The sequence below is a fragment of the Eleutherodactylus coqui genome, chromosome 5 (genome assembly GCF_035609145.1).
Source record: "Eleutherodactylus coqui strain aEleCoq1 chromosome 5, aEleCoq1.hap1, whole genome shotgun sequence".
NCBI classification, from domain to species: Eukaryota; Metazoa; Chordata; class Amphibia; order Anura; family Eleutherodactylidae; genus Eleutherodactylus; species Eleutherodactylus coqui.
Genome location: NC_089841.1, coordinates 157330298 through 157352517, shown reverse-complemented (window position 1 = coordinate 157352517; position 22220 = coordinate 157330298). Strand labels below are relative to the sequence as shown.

Here is a 22220-nt window from a genome sequence, read left to right as displayed (position 1 = left end):
ATGCAATTCTACCGTCCCCTTCAGGTCTTCGGCTGTGTGACAGCAGAGGACCCGACTTGCTGCTGCTTGATTGCAGGAGCTTTAATACTGCGCTGTACTTTTGCCAACGGACGGGATTAAAGCCCAGGACCAAGTGCACTATATTTACCACATTTGGTCCTTAAAAGGGTCAATTTAAATAGCAACCTATTAAAGGTACATATGAAAAAATTGGTTATTTTCACGCATAGTGGAAATCTGCATATTTTCAACAAAAAACTCCTGAAACATTACTCTTTGTGGGAACATAACCTAAAAGAGTACGGGAAGCTTCCAAAAAAAGAATTGCTCCCTAGGATAAAAGGCTGGCAAAGCAGGATCTAAACCCAATCAACAATTACATTTTCATTAATATATTAGAGTGGAGTTTGCACTTAGACCAACACACTTACTGAATTTAAGGGGAAATGAAGGTTCTGATGGCCTAAATTCAAAAATTGAACACGTGGTCCCTGAAGCCAACAGCCATATCCCCACTACATATGGGTTAATTCGAGCAGCATTGTACCTACATAATACAGCATTCAGTAGAACATGTCAAACAGAAAAATTCAATGGTGGTGGGTCAGATGCTTTTGTATCAATTAGGGCATGGGTGCTTTACTACAGACCTGTACAACACATTCTGGATATAGTGATGTGGATGAGGCGTTAGAACTAAAAAATATAGACAATGGCAACTACAGCATACCGGACATCCCAATTTCTGTCAAAAATGGATAAAACATTTCAAAAATTAATGTTTATGCTCCAAATGAATAAAAATGCCTTTTACAAGCTTGTCAAAATCCGCCCAATTCATGAATCTCATAATTAAGCTGTGACTAAGTTTTCATAAATTTAATGAGCTGCTTTAACTTTCAATAGCATTGTACATTGTCCTTTCAAAGCCATGGATTCTAGTCCGAATAACATGAATTTTAATATACAGGCAAAAACAAATACTGGTCATTTTTTTTCATAAAACACTACAAAGTAGAAAAAAAAAAAAAAAAAAGTACCTTGATTTGTGGGGCCTGCCTGTGAGGGGCATACCGGGAAGGACTCTTCTATTCATTGTAGAGTAATCGGGATCCAACTCATAACCTTCATCATCTGCTCCAAGACTTCGATTATCATCCTCTAGACCATACGGCTCAGGCTGGAAACGCTCTGGCTGAGATCGATTTAAGTCCACACTACTTCCAATTGGCACTTGGGGCTGCGCAATGGGAACATAGTTCTCCCTACGAGTTGGGAGCGTATAGCTGCCATCCTCAGGGCGATAGCTATTTCCTGGAGTGTAAGCATACCGAGGGCGGTAATTCATTCCGCGGGATAGGCTTCCATAGTTGTCTGGCATATCTCCATAACCCTCATGTGCCATGAATGGTCGATATGGGGCCTCATGATGATCACCATAAGAATCGTAACTGTTGTTGTAGGACCTAGTCAAAGTTGAAGTTGCCTGAGGGGTTATAAAGCGGTCCCCATTTTTCACGTATCTTCTGTCAATAGAATCGGTGTAACCACTGATTGGAGAGGAAGCATCGATAACTGGCATCCCATCTGGACCAAGTGGCACTTGACGCACGGTTCTTGTGGTGACGGTTTTTACCATCTTTGTAACCTGAAGAAAAAAAAGGAACACATACTCAACTAAAAAGGGTCAAATACAACTTCAACGACGTAGTAAGTTATTTGAGTAAATCCTTACCATGATTAGTACAGGTGAAAAGGAAATTATATATCCATCAAGTGCAACCGTGAGGAAAAGAAAATGGGAGGGGAGGGATTAGTTAATAGGAGGGAAAAGAGAAGAAAGAAAGAAATCCTAGTCAACCACAGCTAATCCAGAGAAGGCTAAACACACTTTTAGGAAACCTGGAGGTAACCGAGGAGGCTCGGCCCACCTCTAAAAGGAACAGTGGAGAGCAGTTTAAAAGCACTTCAAGCATTACTCGTTTGAAAGCGAGACATGTGATACATATTTCAAGATGTGTATCTTCTGGTAGCTTTTCCCAGCTAACTGCCGATATAATAGACTGTTGAAACCCTGATCAGTTGTTTGCCACCAGATCTACGCTTATAAAAAGGGTTCTAGACGGAACCCCCTTTAGGCCGGTCTGACAAGAACGGATTTGAATTCCGGACTCTGCGATGGTCATCCGCGCGTATGATACGCTTTAATATGTGGGCACTGAGATGCCTTGACTTTCGCTGGTTCACTCACACTTGCAGATTCCTAGGGTGAAAGAAAAAATTGCAGAGTGCTCCATTTCATCTGATCTCTATGGATGCATCGGATCCACAGTGCATAGGCAGTTACATTGCGGGTGGACGCATGCAAGTTGCTAGGAGACCAGATAACAAGTGGTATAAAGCAAGCAGGAATTTGTGGGCAGACAAAGCAGGACAGTCTGGTGACTTTTTTTTTTTTAAGTGGTTTACTTCTAAAAAAGTAGTATAAAACCAGCGAAGCCTAGAATATCCCATTCTGAAGGCATGGCCCTCACCACGACAGCACAAGGGATTGTCGCCTGGGTGATTACCTGAGCGATAGAAAGGGTTGGGCAACTTTCTAATGTTATACTCTGCTTGCGTTCAGTCTACCATTAGGATACGCTGTCCATCCGCATGAAAAACCACACGCATACGCGACCTTACGCAATTCGTTTCTGTAACCATATGCAGGCATTCTGCTGCGGATATCCACAAGCAGAATCTGACCCGTTCGTGTGGGTCCGGCCTTACTACAACTACACAGGCTGTATTGTCCGTAGCGGATTAATATAGCCTTAAGCCACTCTCCCACATTCGCTTTTTATCACAGAGTTTTGAATGCCACGCTAATTGCAGTACAACGCTCCCATTGATTTGCATGGGGCCTCGCAGACCTGCACTGTCTGCTCTATTTTGTCACGTTTTCACACTTTTTAACACCCCTCATCACCCAAGAGTAACCTGCGTTTGAAAAGGTCAATAAAAGACACAGTAAAACACCACGATCAAAATCGTTATGTGCGAGAGTGGCCTCATTAGTATGTTCACATAGGTCAGAAATTCCATACCAGAGCTGGCTACAGAAAATCTGCAGCATTTACAGTACGAGCATTGTGGATGGGATTTTAGGAATCCAATCAACATCCTGTGAAGAAAATACCCAGTATAAATTGAACTGCACCGCAAATTTTAAAGTCACGGCAGGTCAATGTATGCTGCGGATCTAAAGACTGGTTTAGACACAACGATTATCACTCAAAAAATTTTTTGAGTGATAATCGTTGTGTGTTTAACAGCGCAAGGTGATCGCTCAATTGTTGAGCAATCACATTGCGCTCCGAGCAGGGGATGCAGAGGACAAGCGGGGTCGCTTGCCTTCTGCATCCAGCTGTTCCCTGCTCGGAGCACCCGGCTGTTATACAGCTGAGCACTCTGAGCAGGGGATGCAGAAGACAAGCGGGGCCGCTTGTCTTCTGCATCCACTTGTTCTCTGCTCGAAGCGCTCGGGCTGTTATACAACCGAGCGCTCCGAGCGGGGTATGAAGAACACAGCTGGACTATGTTCTTAATACGCAGCCTGTCATCAGGGAGCGGGATGCAGCTGAAACAATAGTATCAGCTGTATCCCACCGTGAATTCCTGATAACTGATCGCTGATCTTTCAGCGTGCTGAAAGATCAGCGATGGCTTAACGAAAACTGCACGATGTTAGTGCAGTTAGACACGATTATCGCTCAAAAGATGGTGGCTTTGAGTGATTTTTAAGAGAAAATCGGTGTGTCTAAATGGGCCTTTCAAATGCAATCAGTGGCGAATCTAGACCAAAATTTACAGCAGTTGGTGTGGATTTGCCGCTGAAGTTTTTCTGCTGCAGAATGCCCACAAGATGTAAAAACTGCAAACTTTCTGCGGTGGAATTTGCAGCATTTATAGTTTGCGGACAAAGCTAAAAAAGAATACATCCTGTCCACATGCTACAGAAAAATGTACTAAACTATGCTGCAGATTTTGGATCCACAGCATATTCACTTATACCGTGGATTTTGACAGATTTCAGCCATCGCAATGAAGAGTTGGAACCTGCGGCAAAGCTGCATATTTGCTTCTGTTTGGGAAGCAAATGAGGTTCCCTGCCTTAAATAAGCATGTCAATCCTGCAAAGATACTAAATATCCATGCCAAACTACTAGTAATTTTATAAAATCACTCTAGTCCGGAGACTGCTACTACCAGAAGCCACATTTGTCAGGTTGAAACTACAACACTTAATAACATAATTTAATAGCAGAAGCCTCTGGTGATTTATTAACGATGACAGCAACTATTTTAACAAGTAAACTTCAGGGTATTTTAAAAGTGGGTCCCAAAAGTAGACGTACTAGTACTTTAAAAAACAAACAAAAAATTACAAAAAAAGGAGATAAGCAAGACAATCATGCATCATCATGGGGCTGTGTAGTTGTGAGAAATCTCAACACTGGAATGTAAAGCACATGCCAAGAGTGATGATGGGGAAGATGAATGCGCTTCACTTGACAGACTGTTTGGCCAATAAATGTGATCGTAATGAGCATAATGCACAGATGTGAGCTGCTGGAAGTACAATGGGAAACATACTGTACCTGGTATTTTAGAAAGGGGTTGGACAAGGATTGAAAGAAAAAAAAATTAAAATAGCCGCCGTGTAAGGCCTGCAAGAAGCCATTCTTCCAGTGCAACTTGGATGGGTGTATGTAAGGGTAGATTAAGTCTACAATGGGCCTTGGGCTGTACGAAGAATATGTGCCCCCCAGGCCAAAATTTTAAAATAATCTGACACTACATAGATACAGTACCAGATCTCCGCTTACTGCATAGATACAGTACCAGAACCGAACTCATGATAGCCTCGGTCAGAAAAATGCATTCCATTGTAAGAAAGAAAACCTAGACCCATCAAAAGCTGCATGTATTGCACACACAGTTGTGTCCTTATTTTTGTAGCATACCTGGATATATTTAAAAATGCGGTGCAACTCTAGTCCAGGTTGGGCAGGGGTCACACTTGGGCCATTTTCCCCCATTCAATTTAGTCACAGAAGCTGAAAAGTGCAGGACATGGCACTAGGGACTCATTCACACGGGCGTATTGTCACTGCGTCTATGGACTTTCATTCTTCCATCTACACCGGCGTGTGGACAATGCGTATTGATACACAGGAGAAATAATCGCAGAATGTTCTATTTCTCTGTGTATGATATGCAGTCCTATGGGCTGAGGATGATACACTGTCCATACGCATGCATTGTGTAAGGACAGTGTTTCAAAACACATCCCCACTCTGAACAGAGCGGGAAACACTGCACACGTGCGTGATCGCGTCATTCGCAGTGCCAATCACAGCCTATACACTGTCTCTGCATACAACGCTATACACATACACCCATGTGAGCGAGCCCCTAAGAGTGCTTGTCGAGCTAATAGAAGCTATTCCCAATTCAGAGGATAGAAGATGAGTAACTAATTGTGAGGGTCCGACCGTTGGAACGAATCACAAAAACAGGCGTCTCCCATGCATTTCAACAAGTCTGCCAGAGAAAGCAGAGTTCAAGTGCTCAGCCATCTTTGGCAGGCTTACTGAAAGGAATGAAACGGCTGCATGCATGCATGCCTGTGGCTCCATTCATTTAGGGCCTTTTGGGATCAGTTCTCATGATCAGCAGGGGACAAACTTCCACCACTTATCTTAAAGGGGTTGTCCCGCGCCGAAAGGTTTTTTTTTGTTTTTTTGCATAGGCCCAGCGCAGGACAAACCCAAGGAATGTGTTGAAATTTTAAAAAAAATTTTACTACCGAATCGCGCCTCTGCAACTTCTTTCTTCTTTTCCTCCAAGATGGCCGCCGGGATCTTCACCCACGATGCACCGCGGGTCTTCTCCCATGGTGCACCGTGGGCTCTGGGCGGTCCATTGCCGATTCCAGCCTCTTGATTGGCTGGAATCGGCACACGTGACGGGGCGGAGCTACGCGATGACGCGTAGAAGGGGGCGGAGCCAGAACACGGCTCGTGCCCGGACCGACCAGAAGGGAGAAGACCCTTCTGCGCAAGCGCGTCTCATCGGGCGATTAGATGCTGAAATTAGACGGCACCATGGAGACGGGGACGCCAGCAATGGAGTGGGTACGTGAATAACTTCTGTATGGCTCATATTTAATGCACGATGTATATTACAAAGTGCATTAATATGGCCATACAGAAGTGCTTAACCCCACTTGCTTTCGCGAGACAACCCCTTTAATTTTTTATTTTGGGACAACCCTGTTAACTGACGTGGACAGTGCCTAATGGACCGCATTGCCTGTAATAGGGTCCATCCGGCTTACATCTCGCCACCTGGCATATCGCCAAAAAGTAGCGCAGAATACAAGTCATAATGGCTAGAAATTGGACTTCTTCCTCAAGTACACAAAAGACAGCTTATTCTGAAGAGTTATCTGAAAGCACGGATACTCTATAAATCACAACTCTGTGAATAGGAGCAGATTGGGAATTTAAAGTGGCACTGGAAAAAGAAAAATTTAACAGTGGCCCCTGTAACAGATACAGCAGCGCCAACCAAGGCAGCTGGCATGCTATACACATACGCAATTTGCGTAGCTACTGACATTCAGTTTTAATACCCATCTGTGCTATACAAATAGTGTAGCTGTACCACACTATTGCTATAGTGCACTAATATGATTTGTATTAGTACCTCTACATCTGTAGATTGGGTTAAATTGGCAGGAGGAGTTAGGACCAAAACAATTAGGTGGGGGTCAGAAAAAATGAAAAAAAAAATACACAATATAGACAGACAATGCAAGGATGCTTGTGAATTAGCAAGCAGGAAATAAGTTTTTTTTACTGTGGTGACTATGGGGCTGTAGGCTAGGCTGCTGTAAGTATCATAGCAGCCTAGTCCAAGGCCGGCACAGCAATCACATGCAGGAAAGAGCCAGGGTGGTGCTGACTGACAGGTGAGCCCCTGCTGTAACAGCTGGAAGAGAAGAAACCTCTGATCCCGGCTGTTTAAAATCCCACATGCAATCAAATAGTGATCGCGGCATGTAAATTGATGAAATCTGCATGCCAAAAAACACAAAGTGATCAAAAAAGTTGCAAGCACACCGAAATGGTATCAATGGAAACTACAATTCATCCTACACAAAAATAAGACCTCACACTGCTCTGTTAGCGGAAAAATAAAAAGGTTATGAGCCTTGAAATGCGGCTAAGGAAATAGAGAAAACAAATTGTAAGTATTTTTACTGCAGAAAAGTATTAAACAAAAAGTAAACACAACACAACACTATATAATCTTGGCATCACCATAAAACTGTATTGGACCCACAGAATAAAAGGTAAAATGTCACTTACACTGTACAGTGAACCTTGTATGGGGTGCGGGGGTTCTCCATTTAACATAAGGGAGGCCACTGCACTGCAGGTACATTATACACAAGGGAGCTTGCTTCTAGTTACTTGTCAGTGGCAGCAGCCAGCCCACAGTACAATGAGCTGCAGTAGCCAGCCCAGAGTACATTACAGGGGTGGTCAGCCCACTAGGACATTTCCTGTAATACAATTCGCCCCTGTACTGTAAACTACATGCCATAGTAGTTGCCCAACAATCTGATCTAAAGGTAGTACAACTGTATATATTTGGCTTGGCATGATAAAAGATAACCCCGTAAACTTATGGAGATGGACAGGAACTTTGAATTGCAGGAAAGAAATCTGGGGGCCATCACTCAGTGGAGTGGACAAGTTCCACAGGCAAAAGCAAATGAACATTTCTCTATCCAAACTGATCAACCTCCCACTCCACCCCCATCAACTGATGGGGCAGGGTTCAGAAAGATGGACTGCCGAATGTTCATTGTATTAGGCCTCATTAGCTCACTGTACACAGTCCTATCCCAGGGATCTGCTTCATGAACAATTTAGTCACTGAAAAAGCCAAAAATACAATACCTGAAGGTCTGCAAAGCAGACACGGTCGCCATAGGCCTACGGCGATTGTGCCTGCCTTGTGGCGATCGTGCCTATGGCGACCGTGTCTGCTTTGCAGACCTTCAGGTATTGTATTTTTGGCTTTTTCAGTTGCTTCATGAACAAGTTCTACAACGCAAGTCAGGGATGAGAACTATAAAATGTGTTGGACATGCCTTAAGTTTAGATGCTCTGTATTTTTCTCTATTTTATTTTACAACCGTTTGCTTCTCTTTTTATTTTGTAAGAACTGATTCTTTTTTTATTAAAGCTTACAACTTTAAAAAGTTTAGTCCCTGACACCTCAGCCATTGATAGTGTTACCCTTTGACTGCTGGAAAGCAGTGTGCGGACATGGAGGTCTTCTGCATTACTAAAAGCAGTGGTGGCAAGTATCTGGGGTGTACGGCCTATGTTGGTGTGTGATCCATGTTAAAATTTGCAACCTAAGCGGAAGGAGAGTACAAGATTGAGCAAGTGGAAAATTTATCCCTCGCAGTTGCGCCCACATCATGTGCTGGGAAAGTGTATACAGGATAGTTTTTAATTTGTATTCTAGAAATTCTTAGCCCCTATCTATAGAATAGATGGCTTCCTGATTGGTGGGTGTGTTACTGCTGGGACCCCCAGTGATCTCCAGATACCAATATGACTGGCAATAAATGAAGCAGCAACTAGCATGCATGGCCACTGCTCCATCCACTTCAGTGCAACTGCCAGAAATTGAACGCCGCTGTTTCCATCAGTCCTACTGAAAGGAATGAAGTGGTGGCCAGACACGCATGCTGCCACTCCATTTATTGCCAGTCATGCAGTGGGACACAGGACCCCCATTCTGGCAATCAGTGAGGATCCCAGCAGTCTGACGCCATAATCTGGTAGATATCCCATGAACTTGATTTTACTGGAATACCTTTTTATTGAAGTTTTTTAATCTAAATGAACACAATTAAACTTGTATGAAAAAAAACGAACAAGTGTGGTTCATCAAAGTAACCAGAATACCCATTGAAGCACTAGCACAGTCTCAAAGCTTGTTTGGCCAAAATAATCCATATTTTTTTTGTTTGTTTGTTTTTTTAAATTATGTGAAACATTCTTTGATACAAAATATATGTTAATTCAGATTAATAATGTTTGTAGCTAAAAGACACAAGAATATGGTGCCTGTGAACCAAAAACAAAACAGTTTCAAGGGAATTTTTCAGAACCATGTACTTTCAGGTCTTATTAGATGTGCTTGCACTTTTATACCATCTAAAAACCATCTTCAAGGTGACCTTCACTGGATCATCATGCAAAATGTTTGATTCCCAGCACTGATACCGCATGAGGATACAAGGAAAGGCTAAACTCCCCTTTGTGTTTGGAATACATAAGGGGCTTTTTCTTGCGCTATCTGCAGATTTAAAATTACTAGGTTGAAGACAAAACTGTAAGAGGCTGCTGAGAGAAGCTTCACAAGAGCAGGAGACATTGCAGAGCCAAATCACTCCGGTGCAATGAAGAACTATTATCTCCTGAGTGGAAAATAATTAATGGACAAAGACCAAGATTAACTAAGGGATTGGGATAAAAAAAATGCACATTATACTTATTTTACACACATACGGTATATGTATGCATCCAGTAACTTACTCCTTTTAAGTGTATTGGCTGGAATGACATACCTTGGTTTCGGTCCTCCTTGTGGTTCCATCCTCTGATGTGACAATGGACACATGGGAGGTCGGAGTTCCAGGGTCTTCTTCTACGGTGACCGTCTCTTCCAGCATCTCTGGAGGTTCTTGCATCATGGCGATGGATGTCTGGTTACTGGGACTTTGCTCCTGCAGGAAGGACATCTACGTGTTACAAGGACTAGATTGTCCCCATTGATGATTAACACAAGACAATGGATGGTAAATAAAAATCATTTGGGCAAGCAATCAAGCCCGATTGAATCTCATATACATGTTTGTTCCATTTAGATGGGTGTGGTAATTTCATCATACCGAATATTAATCTTTTATACAAGAGATGAAAGCTCAAGGGCAAGATGGTATTCGGTATACTGAGAAGTTTCTATGACACTCCTCATAAAGAGCAGTTCTTTTCCTTTCACGACCATTACATAAGAAAAAAGTTGTAATATAGAAAAAAAAAAAAAAGCAGTACGTCTGAGCACTTCAAGACATTGATAAGCTAAAATAAAAACAAAACCACCCAGTCTTTACTTGAAATCAGTGCTACTAGTTGTCACAACATACTATCCTTAAAATGTCCCTGGGGAAATATTTCTAGAGGGGTGCGTGCTGGAACTTAGAATGCTGCATGTTAATATGCAATAGCACGGCAATATAGTCTCTTATACAATGCAACGCCAAATCCTTAGATTTTTGCCTATTCAATAATAGGTTTAATACAGTAAGTCCGCACGTGAAAAAAATATATATATATTTATGATCCAATTAAACAAATTATGATCCAATTAAACAAATAGTGTAAAATAGTGCATTTTGAGAACGTCGCATTTTGAGCATTTAAAAACACACGCACACAGTTTTACCAGTCAAACCTTTTCATCCTCAGTGGCTGCCACAAAAACATTAAAATACCCAATCTATTACATACAAGTAGATCCCAAATACTACCCCCCCCCCCCCCTCTGGAAAAATTGCGCTTTTTGATGTTGATTCTCCCAATCTATAACATAAAAAATGGATCCCAAATACTCCCCCCCAAAGTGGAAAATTCGCACCATTGTGATTTTTAACGTTGATTCGCAGCAAAATTTACCCCTTCAACTGAAAGGGTAAAAGTCAGTTTTGTGTCAGTGTCAAAATCTGCACATGTGAATGTACCCATATACATATCTTGTACACTTGCTCTGCTATCTTAACATTTTGGACTAATCTAAAGGAGATTACGGTTCTCCTGGGTTCCAGGCTTAAGGCCCATTTTACAAAGATTCACTCAAATTAGTGAACGAATTGACGACTTTTTTGCATTAACCCCTTAACGACCGCCCCATCGGGAAACTACGTCCTCAGAAAGTGGGCCTTAATCCTAGAGGACGTAGTTTTATGCATCCTCTTTGGATTGATGCCCACTGGCCTGAGGACGTGACAGCTCCATGCTGTCAGTGCCCGCAGGTAGCCGACAGCATGGAGCTGTCATCCCAGGATGCGGGCAGTCCCCCCCGGCATTGCGATCGGCGCTATAAAATGAATAGCGCCGATCGCAAAAAAGTAAATAAAACAGTGTAAAAAAGTAGTAATTCAGCTGCTATGATGGATCGGATCCATCACGGCAGCTGAAAATACTCACACGGCTTGTCGGCGGTGTCCCCCGGAGATCTGGTCCTCCCGGACCCGCCGGCGGCCTTCTGCGCATGCGCGCCTGACGATGACGTCACGCGCACGCGCAGAAGCCCGGGTGTCCCCGGCAAATTTAAAATCTCCTGGCTCCCGGCTCCTGAAGGTAGCCGGGAACCAGGAGGTGTTACCGGGGCCCGCTGTGAGCGGTCCCCGGGCCCGCGATCACCGCTATCCATTGCGATAGCGGTGATCGCGAAAAAGTTTAAAAAGTAAAACAAAAGTAAAGTTTCACCTCCCCTCATGGATCGGATCCATGAGGGGAGGTGAAGATACTCACCCCCGGTCCTCTGCGATGTCCCGATGTCCCGGGACCCGAAATCCCCGTCTGCGCATGCGCGCCCGATGATTGACATCGGGCGCGTGCACAGAGGGGCTCGAGCCCCGGGAAATTCAAAATTGCTCTGCTCCTGGCTGCCATGTGTAGCCAAGAGCAGAGGGATGTCACCAGGGACATGATCACTGTCATCCAATGGATGACAGTGATCATGTAAAGTAAAAAAAAAAGTGCAAAAAGTAAAAAAAAATAAATAAAAAAAGGGGTAAAAGGTAAAAAAAAAAAAAGTGCAAAAAGTAAAAAAAAAGTTTTAAAAAGTTAAAAAAAGCTTGCGTTTCATCTCCCCCCACGGATCATATCCGTGAGGGAGGATGAAATGACGTACCTAAGACCTGCGGATTTATCCGCGGACCTCAACCCAGCTTCTGCGCACGCGCCCGTCACCAATGTGGCAGGCGCATGCGCAAAAGCCGTGGTTTTTTAAAATCTCCCTGCTCCTGGCTACAAAACTTAGCCGAGAGCCTGGAGATTTCACGGAAGGCCGCGGTGAGCGGTTCCTGATCACGTGTTCGCCGTTATCCAAAGAATAATGGCGATCACGTAAAAGTTAAAAAAAGGTGAAGCTTCATCTCCCCTCACTGATGCGATCGGTGAGAGGAGATAAAATTTTTTACCGGAGGCCTCCATATTTGCACCCCGACGCAATCTTCTTCCGTGAACTTTCCCGTATTCTGCGCATGCGACCGCTGGCAAAACACCGGACACATGTGCAGGAGTCGGGGAGCACAGGAAACTTAATATCTCCTTGCTCTCGGCGACCAACGGTCACCGAGAGCCTGGAGCAGTGAACGGTGGCCTCGTTGAGCGGTCCCCGGTCACGTGAAAAAATGGTAGCGATCTACCTTTGGCCGGTCTCACATGACCGGATAGGAATTACGGATTCCGCATGCGTTTGATTAGCGGTAATACGCAGATCAATCGCATTGGATTACACAATTCCGCTCACATTAGCGGGTTGGAATTGCGTAATCCACTCGCAGAAAAGAGAACGCAGCAGGTTCTATTTTACCGCGGATATCCGCAACATAGAGCCCATTGTGCTCCATGGTCATGGATATACCAGCAGACCATACGCAACTACGTTGTATACGGGCTGCGGGAACCCGCGTCATCGCTAAGCGACGGTGCGGGACATACAAACAAAAAAAAGGTACTGCGCATGACCGCCTGTGTAAGTACGCAGTTATGCGCAGTACATTACGCGGCCGTACGCAGGGTCACAGCCGGGATCCACCTACGGCTGCGTAAGCCCGGCGTTATTCAGACCGCTACCTGTAATACGCAATTTACAAGAAGCCCCGGGAACGCTCGCCTTCCTGCAGTTCCAGGAGCAGCTTGTTGAGCGCCTTCTGTGTGAGACCGCCGCACCTCATCAAGCTTACGGAGACTCACAGAGCGCCACTTTTTACACCCCATCCCCGCCACTGAGGTCAAAAAATGACTCCCAAAAAGCATGAGAGGAGGGGGGGATACCCGGTTTTATTGCCCCATGTGCCCATCCCAACCAGCCTCCATAATTACCCGTCTTTGGAAATACTACACAGTTCACATTATTACTTTTATCTAAGATTTGGGGAACGCCGAAAAGGGCGTGGAGGGGGGGGGGGATTTTAGGGAGTCAATTTTTATTCCGTACAAATGAGCAATGGGGCCTGGAATTTATTCAGTTATGCCCTGCAATCCAACTGGTGTTCCCTCCATTACAGGCCTTGCCATGTTTCCTGTAAGTAGATTAGGGCCACAATGGGTATGTTTTTGAACACGGGACAAACGGGGGTATCCATTTGGGGGTGAACATCTTCATTCCTATGTAAACTGTACAAAAAAAAAAGTTTTTAAATTGACAAAATTGCCAAAAAAATGAAAATTGTAATTTTTTTCTTCTGCTTTGCTGAAATTTATTCAAATACTGTGTCGTCAAAATACGCAGTACACCCCTAGATGAATTCGTTAAGGGGTCTAGTTTTTAAAATGGGGATATTTGTGGGGGTCTTTATAGTTTTGGACGCTCAATGACTCTATAAGTGGGCAATGGGGCCTGGAATTTATTCCGTTGTACCCTAAAATCCAACGGGTGCTCCTTCCATTATAGGCCTAGCCATGCGTCCTTTAAGTAGATTAGGGCCACAAGGGGTATGGTTCTGAACACGGGACAAACAGGGGTATCCATTTTGGGGTGAAAGTCTTCATCCATATGTGTGCTGTACAAAAAAAACTGTTTTTAAATTGATACAACTGCCAAAAAAATGAAAATTGTAATTTTTTTCCTACTGCTTTGCTTAGATTTATTCAAAAACTGTAGGGTAAAAATACACAGTACACCCCTAGATAAATTCGTTAGGGGGTCTAGTTTTCAAAATGGGATCATTTATGGGGGTTCTCTGTCGTTTTGGCCGCTCAAGGGCTCTACAAGTGTGCAATGGGGTCTAAATCACCTTCATGCTAAATTTCTGTTCTGAAAGCCACCGACTACTCCTTTCATTTTGCGCCCCGTTGTGCATCCAGACAAAAGATTAGGGCCACAATGGGTATGTCTCTGAACACGGGACAAACAGGGGTATCCACTTTGGGGTGCAAGTCTTCATTCATGTGTGTGCTGTACCAAAAAAGCAGTTTTTAAAACGACAGAATTGCCAAAAAAACAAAAATCACAATTTTTTCCTTTTGCTTTGCTTCAATTCATTCAAAAACTGTGGGCTCAAAATGGGCAGTACACCCCTAGATAAATTCATTAAGGGGTCTAGTTTTCAAAATGGGGTCACTTGTGGGGGTTCTCTTTGATTTTGGCCGCTCAAGAGCTCTACAAAAGTGCTATGGGCCTAAAACTCCTTCAAGGAAAATCTATGTTCTTAAAGCCACCGACTACTCCTTTCGTTTTGGGCCCCATTGTGCATCCAGACATAAGATTAGGGCCACAATGGGTATGTCTCTGAACACGGGAGAAACAGGGGTATCCATTTTGGGATGAAAGGCTTCATTCATGCGTGTGCTGTACAAAAAAAGCTGTTTTTAAAATGACAGAATTGACAAAAAAATGAAAATCACAATTTTTTCCTTTTGCTTGGCTTGAATTCATTCAAAAACTGTGGGGTCAAAATGGTCAGTACACCCCTAGATAAATTCGTTAAGGGGTCTAGTTTTCAAAATGGGGTCACTTGTGGGGGTTCTCTTTGGTTTTGGCCACTCAAGAGCTCTACAAAAGTGCTATGGGGCCTAAAACGCCTTCAAGCAAAATTTATGTTCTGAAAGACACCGACTACTCCTTTCATTTTGGCTCCCGTTATGCATCCAACATAAGATTAGGGCCACAATGGGTATGTTTCTGAACACGGGAGAAACGGGGGTATCCATTTTGGTGTGTAAATCCTCATTTTCATGGGCTCTATAGGAAAAAAATATGTCTTTAAAATGACATATTTGCAAAAATATGAAATTTTATTTTTTGTCCCCTAAATTGAACTAATTCCTGAAAAGAACTGGTGCGGTCAAAATACTCATGACACCCCTCAGTGAATACACTAAGGGGTGTAGTTTTTAAAATGGGGTCATTTGTGGGTGTATCTATTATTCTGACACTTATGAGCCTCTGCAAACTTGGCTTGGTGCAGGAAAACAAAGTGCTCCTCAAAATGCTGAAAAGTAATGTTAAATTTGTACGTCCTCTAAATGGTTAAAAAAAAACCAAAAGTTTTTCAAGTGTGCATTCTGAATAAAGTAAACAGATGGAAATACATATCTTATCAAAACTTTGTACAGTATGTTTGGACATATTTGAGATATTACGGTTGAAAATGTGAAAAAATGACAATTTTTTCAAAATTTTTCCAATATTGGTACTTTTAATAAATATACACAAATTATATCGGTCTCTTTTTACAATCTAAATGAAGTACAACATGTGGCGAAAAAACAATGTCAGAATCACTGGGATATGTAAAGCCTTTACGGAGTTATGCCACGTTGAACGACGCATGTCAGATTTCCAAAATTTGGCTCCGTCACTAAGGCGCAAACAGGCTTCGTCACTAAGGGGTTAAACTACACATACAGATAGTGGCTTGAAATCATCTCTATTTCCCTTATCAGCTAAGTAAATTTTAGTATAAATAGAACCAGTTATTTGCTCAGGTGGGTGTGTTTATGTGAGGACTCATCTGGCAGGCAGGATTCCATTGTCTTTATCCTGCATGAGAATGTAGGAATACACAATGAGTACATTGTCTACACGCCTCAAGCCCTCAGGCAGCTCAAAAGACTAAACAATGTCCATTCAAATGGAACGAATTTTGATCTGCCCGACACTCTGTCAGCTAAAAACCAGCGCTAAATGACAAGTGAACAAATAGCGCAGGACTGTCTGCATTTACATGTAACGGTTATCGCTGTCTTTCGGCTGTTTCAACAAATTTTGAGAGATAATCGTTGCATGTAAATGGGCCTTTACTCCATTCCCAAATCTAATGCGCATCAACTCAATATTCTCCAATTTCCTCAGGCAAATCTCTAAATCATTGATCATTAGCTTGATATTTACTAAACGCTGCCAGAGTTCTCATTCTCAGACACAGGAAAAACAAACACCCCAACAATATTGCAGTGGCTAAACAAAATAAATATCAAAAAGTCAGTGAAAAAAATAATACAGTCCATCTCTTATTAGACAAGTGGTAACAATTTTGAAGTTCAAATACTCCTCTTATGGCCTTTTTTTGCAAGCAATGTAGAAGCTCTCCAACTTTTTTTTTTTTTACCAAAATGGAACCCTCAGCCTTTAAGCAAATCTCTATTTACATATACAAGCCTCTTTTTGCTTCATAAAATGCATCAACCAACAAACCTTTTGTGTGGACTTCCATTGATACATCAGCTATTGAAGTGGCTGGATGTGAGCAAACATCAGAAGTGAATTTAAAAAAAAAAAAAAAAAAAAGAAGGAGGACTTCTACCTCCTCCAGGATCCACTTATGGCTTGGTTTCAAAATACCCATTGAAAATTGCAGTGGCATTTTTCCAAAAACTGCGAAGTCACTTCAACTGGTGACTTGGAGAGCTTAACATGGGTTGAGGCCAACACAAGCCCTTCCCATATGCCCTACTGGCATGTGGCAGTTTCAAGTCAGAATGGAAAGCCAATTTAAGAGTCAAAGTCTGGTAAGAGTCGGAACAAAACAAAAAAAAGCTAGTCTAAGCATCAGTCACACACTGGTGGATATAGCCATGAATTATATTGACAAGCTTTCTCATCTATATTGCTGGCATACATTACTACATTTTTTTCCTGCATCAGGAACTGCATAGACAGATGCAGCTACAAGTGATAAGGGTTAAAATAGACGAGGATGCGATGTTTGATTGCCAAATTAACTCCTATTTATAAGGAGGTCAATTTCATGAGACAACCCCTTTCTTCAATCCTGGAAGAGGGCATTAAAAGTTACACTATTCTATTTGCAACAGGCTACAACTATAAAGTGCTAGATACATTAGAAAAGTTTCAATCTAATATGCAGGATGGCAGCTTGTCAGGGGACATGCGATCTTTATTTCACCTCTAAAAATGCAATAGTATCAATGTGCAGCACTTATAAGCATGGACTTATTAATTGTTGTACTAATGTCAAACCTGAAAGCAGTCAGCAATATTTTTTGGACCAAGCTACCGGATTCTTTTGTTAAAAGATTGATTTATTTTTTTAGTAGTCCACAAGATTCTTTAATTGGGATTTTAATGCGGTCATTAGGTCACAAATCTATATTCCCAGTAATACAGCTCAGAGCCCAAAAATATATCCATGCTTATATGTATTGTTAATTCTACGAAAAGGTTACAAAGCATTAAAAAAAACAACTAACTTTTCAGATAATTCATGCCAATTTAATAGCCTGTGTGCCTTATCAACTTGATAATATACATTTTACGTTTTAGAATTGAAAAAGAAGGCAGAAGGGCAGCCTTTCTGCAATCCACTGCTTGTCGTTCTGCATCCAGCTTCACTAGCAACTGGGGTAATAGGGAGGTTACTTAGCTGTGGGGATGGGCTGTCTTCACTGCACTCACACGGCTCTCAGATCTGCAATCAGTATGTACACAATCTCTCCCTCTCCTAATGTTACCCAACCAGAGATGTGCACTTCTCTTTATATTGAAGGCATTATACATGTTTCCAGTCAGCTGTGGACAAAGCAGCATAATTCTTATCAGTTTGTTCTTTATTATTTGCTTTAGTCAGTTTTCTGTGTTTGCATGATCACAGCATATTAGCTTTTCCTATCGAATAGGACTTCAATGTCCAGATCTGAAAATTTTAATTGTAAAAAATGCATTTTTCTGAATATAAACAAATGCGATGTGTCCAACCAGAGATAAGGAGATAAATGCTGCTTGCATTGGCAGAGAAGAAAGTCTAAATGTGCATTTTTGAATTTGACCCCCAACCAGGTTAAAAGGAACAGTGCTATAATTCAATGGTACAACAACCTTAATGAATTCTAACAACTTGACAGTACGAAGCACTGAAGGGCAGCATATTGGGGAATAAGTCAGTGGTATCCAGCCTGTGCGCCTCCCATACACATCACACAGGAGCATACCATTACAATCAGAATACATTTGCTATTTAAAGGCTTAATTATGGATGCAGGCACATGTAGAAGGTGCCTGAAGTCTTAATTAGTGAAGCCAATAATGTGGAAAGCAGGTTCCAAACTCCTGTCTTCTGCACATTTAATGTTTTTGCAATATTAAACCATTTACGAAGTGCACAAAAGACCCAAAAGTAACATCACAATTCAGTTTTCGCATTAAGTCATATTAAATTATGATTGATTGGACAAGAGTCTTCATGCACAGCAGAGACAGGGAGCACCTGGGCTCTTATACAATAGGGCTTAAGACATGGATCTAGGTTCAGTTTGATAGCCGAACTCCATAAGCAGTACAAGAGGTTTGTGTTCTGATTTTATTACATTACTGATTAATGCATCGTATTGGATTTGTATTCAGACAAGTAAGAAATGCAACAGACCCCATCAGGTTCCATGCAACAGCAAGAAAGACGATTCCGAGGACTGGAGGCCCAATCCAGCCGCATAACGGGGCATAAACAGTGAACGACGAGGCGTTGCAATCTGCATACCATGTAACCACATAAAACATGTAATGACTACTTTGGCTTGGGGCAGATTTTTGGTCTTCATGAAGAGTGCTAGTTGACAATACCCAATCCTTACACTTACAGCCCCAACCATATGATGACTCACAGACACCGACGTCCTTCCAGACAAACCCAATCTATCCCAGTACAATTAAGCCACTACAGGTTCTCACAAACCTTTTAATTTTAAAGTTTAAAAAATCTGACTTCGGTGAATCCAAAAATTTGGATGCTGATTAGACATGAGCGAGCACCCAAATGCTTGAGTCCGCGTTATTCGAGTCGAGCTTTTCCTAAAATTCTAGAGCTCTACTCGAGTAACGAACCCCATTGATTGCAATGGGAGACTAGCATTTTTGTATGTGGGACGCCGAGTGCCGAGCTTTTTTTCCCCCCCTTTCTCTCTCGCTCTCTCTAGCCAGCCAGCCAAAAAATCTGACAATGATGCGCGTTGTGTCGCGGCGGGAAGGGCCAAAACAGGCACGTCACAGTGGGGAGGAGCCAAAAACTGGGGCGGGGGTCGAACACGGCTTGATGCTCGTTCAAGTAACAGGCACCATCGAGTACGCTAATACTCGAATGAGCATCAAGCCCGGCAGAGTATGTTCGCTCAACTCTTAACGCTGATCCTTTCAGATCAAGCAGTGTAAAAACTGTTACACTGTAAACAAAGTGATGGATAAGTAACAGTTCACAACACATACTCCAAACAGAGGATTTAGAACAAATGAGAGGTTATATTTTAAAAAAAAAGACAATTTTTCTTCTTCCAGGTTTAGTGAATAAAATCACAAGCTGGCACATACCACATGGAATCTGGCAGTTGGGGGCATAATATTCTGCTTAATTTCCAAATGTAAAACTGACCCTGTAACATCCAGGACCAGGGAGCAACAGAATTAAAATGTCAAACAGAAAATTAACTGGACTTTTGAAAATTAAGCAGAAAATAAATAAATAAATAAAAATAGAATCATAGAATGGTAGACTTGGAAGGGACTTCCAGGGTCATCGGGTCCAACCCCCTGCTCAGTGCAGGATTCACTAAATCATCCCAGACAGATAGATATTTGTCCAGCCTTTGTTTGAACACTTCCATTGAAGGAGAACTTACCACGTCCTGTGGCAACCTGTTCCACCTTCACTGTTGGAAAGCATTTTTTCTAATATCTAATCTGTGTCTCCTCCCTTTCAGTTTCGTCCCGTTGCTTCTAGTCTTTCCTTCTGCAAATGAGAATAGGGCTGATCCCTCTGCACTGTGACAGTCCTTCAGATATTTGTAGACAGCTAGTAAATCTCCTCTCAGCCTTCTTTTTTGCAAGCTAAACATTCCCAGATCCTTTAACCGTTCCTCATAGGACATTATTTGCAGACCGCTCACCATCTTGGTAACTCTTCTCTGAACTTGCCCCAGTTTGTCCAGTTCTTTTTTAAAGTGGGGTGCCCAAAACTAGACACAGTATTCCAGATGAGGTCTGACTAAGTAAAAGTAGAGGTGGATAATTACCATATATACGTGAGTATTAGCAGACCCAAGTATAAGCCAAGTCAATAAGTTTTACTACAAAAAAAACTGGTAAAAATGTATTGACTCGAGTATAAGCCAAGCTATACTCAAGTATATACTGGGTGAAAAAAAACCTTCATACTCACCTCCCAGCTGGAATTTGTGTCCCCGGTGGCAGTACGGAAAGCTAATTAGCTACTATAGACTATGCAAAACTGATCACTCAAAACTGTCACTCAGTCGTTTGAGCAATTATATTTCAGTGTAAATGGGGTCTACCGCCTTCAATGGCACATTTACTTTCTGAGAGAAAACGGATACAAAATAGGAATTTAAAACTTCGGCCTGCTCAACATCATTGTTAACCAATTCACCATTTTCCTCTTGCTAGCATCAAATAGCTTCTTTGACTTTTCTTTTGCTTAAAGAATAAATAAATCCTTTTTTATTGCTTTTGGCCTCTGTTGCAAGCCTCAATTCATTATTAGATTTAGCTTTTCTGACATATTTTTCTTCGTTTTTAACATGTGTTCAAGTTTTGCGTTCATCCATCCTGGTTTCTTTAAATGCTTCCATTCTTCCTTCTTTTAGGAATTGTTAACTATTGTGCTCTGAGAATCTCATTTTGCAATATTCCCCAACCTTCTTGGACATTTCTGTCCTTAAGAACATCCAGCCATTGGAATCTTCCCATCATCTTTCTGAATTCATTGAAATCTGCCTTTCTGAAATCAAACCATGAGGTCTGAGTTTTCTCAGGTCTTCCCTCGCTATTTATCCAAAATTTAAGGATAGCATGATCACTGCCTCCTAAAATCCCAGCCACTCTTACTTCCTCAACCATTTCCTCCCTGTTGGTAAGAATTAGGTCCAAGATAGCAGATCACTTTGTTTATCTTCCAAAAGGTAAAAGATAAATTTGTCAGCAAGAGCGAATAAGAATTGGTGGATCCATTACATTTACTCGAGAGATTCCCAACAAATGTGTCCGTGATTTAACCAGCTGAGCATTCCAATTAGTTCCAGGTGTTATTAATTGTACAGTTCTGTGCGGATTGGGTTGGCACCCTCAGACTCCTATGGTGCCTTGGGTGCAAAAATACAGCGTGTCAGGTCTATTTTTGCATGAGTGAAAATCTATCCCAAAAATGTTGAATGACAAAGAACCAACGGAAAGCAATAGTTTCCACTCTTTGCAGATTGCGCAAACGATTTTGCGCACACAAAAACGCATTTGGGGGGGGGGGGGGGAAAATCACCCGTCTGGCCTAACTGCACGTTTACTGATACGAACTCCGCACCACAGAGCTAGATGATGCTGTCAGTTTTGGTCAGTAGACCCACAGGTGGACTGGGACACTTCTGTATTATGGGTGCAAAAATGCACCTGTCTATGGGCAGACTTGATTTGCGGAACCCGCGTGGAATTTGCGCAAATTAAATAGTCCATAGAGATGCATGGGCGCCTGCAGTGAAAAGCATGCAGATGTGATTGTTTTCCCAGCATGCGGATTGCACACGTGGGAAGAAATCGCAGCATGCTCCATCTTCCTGCGGATCCCGCGGGGACGGCTCCTATTGAAGTCAATGGAAGCAGTCCAATCCGCGAGCCTCCCGCAGCTGTCAACCTAGACGTCGCGTGAATCTGCAGGAAAGCAGGAGAATTAAAAAAAAAAAAAAAGCATGTGTCGGATTTGTCGGACGGTGCACCTGGACACTTCAGTCATGCTGAAAAAAAAACATCTGCCCGTGATGGAGGGGAGCCAGCGCTGGATCTAGAGAGGTAAGAAACCTGTCTTTTCCTGGCCATGTCCGTGGGCACACAGGGAT

At 42.4% G+C, this 22220-nt stretch overlaps 1 protein-coding gene across 4 annotated transcripts in view; it reads right to left on the bottom strand.

Annotated features, from left to right (window-relative positions):
* The window catches only part of ARVCF (ARVCF delta catenin family member), a 595983-nt gene that overhangs the window by 105155 nt on the left and 468608 nt on the right, over positions 1 to 22220 (bottom strand). For all 4 annotated transcript variants that reach the window (XM_066603464.1, XM_066603465.1, XM_066603463.1 and 1 more), the window contains 2 exons: positions 9707 to 9865; positions 1041 to 1648 (listed from right to left, as the gene is read on the bottom strand). In XM_066603464.1, coding sequence (XP_066459561.1) covers positions 1041 to 1648; positions 9707 to 9832 — 734 coding nt within the window. In that variant the 5' untranslated portion in view covers positions 9833 to 9865. The remainder of the gene's footprint in view (positions 1 to 1040; positions 1649 to 9706; positions 9866 to 22220) is intronic.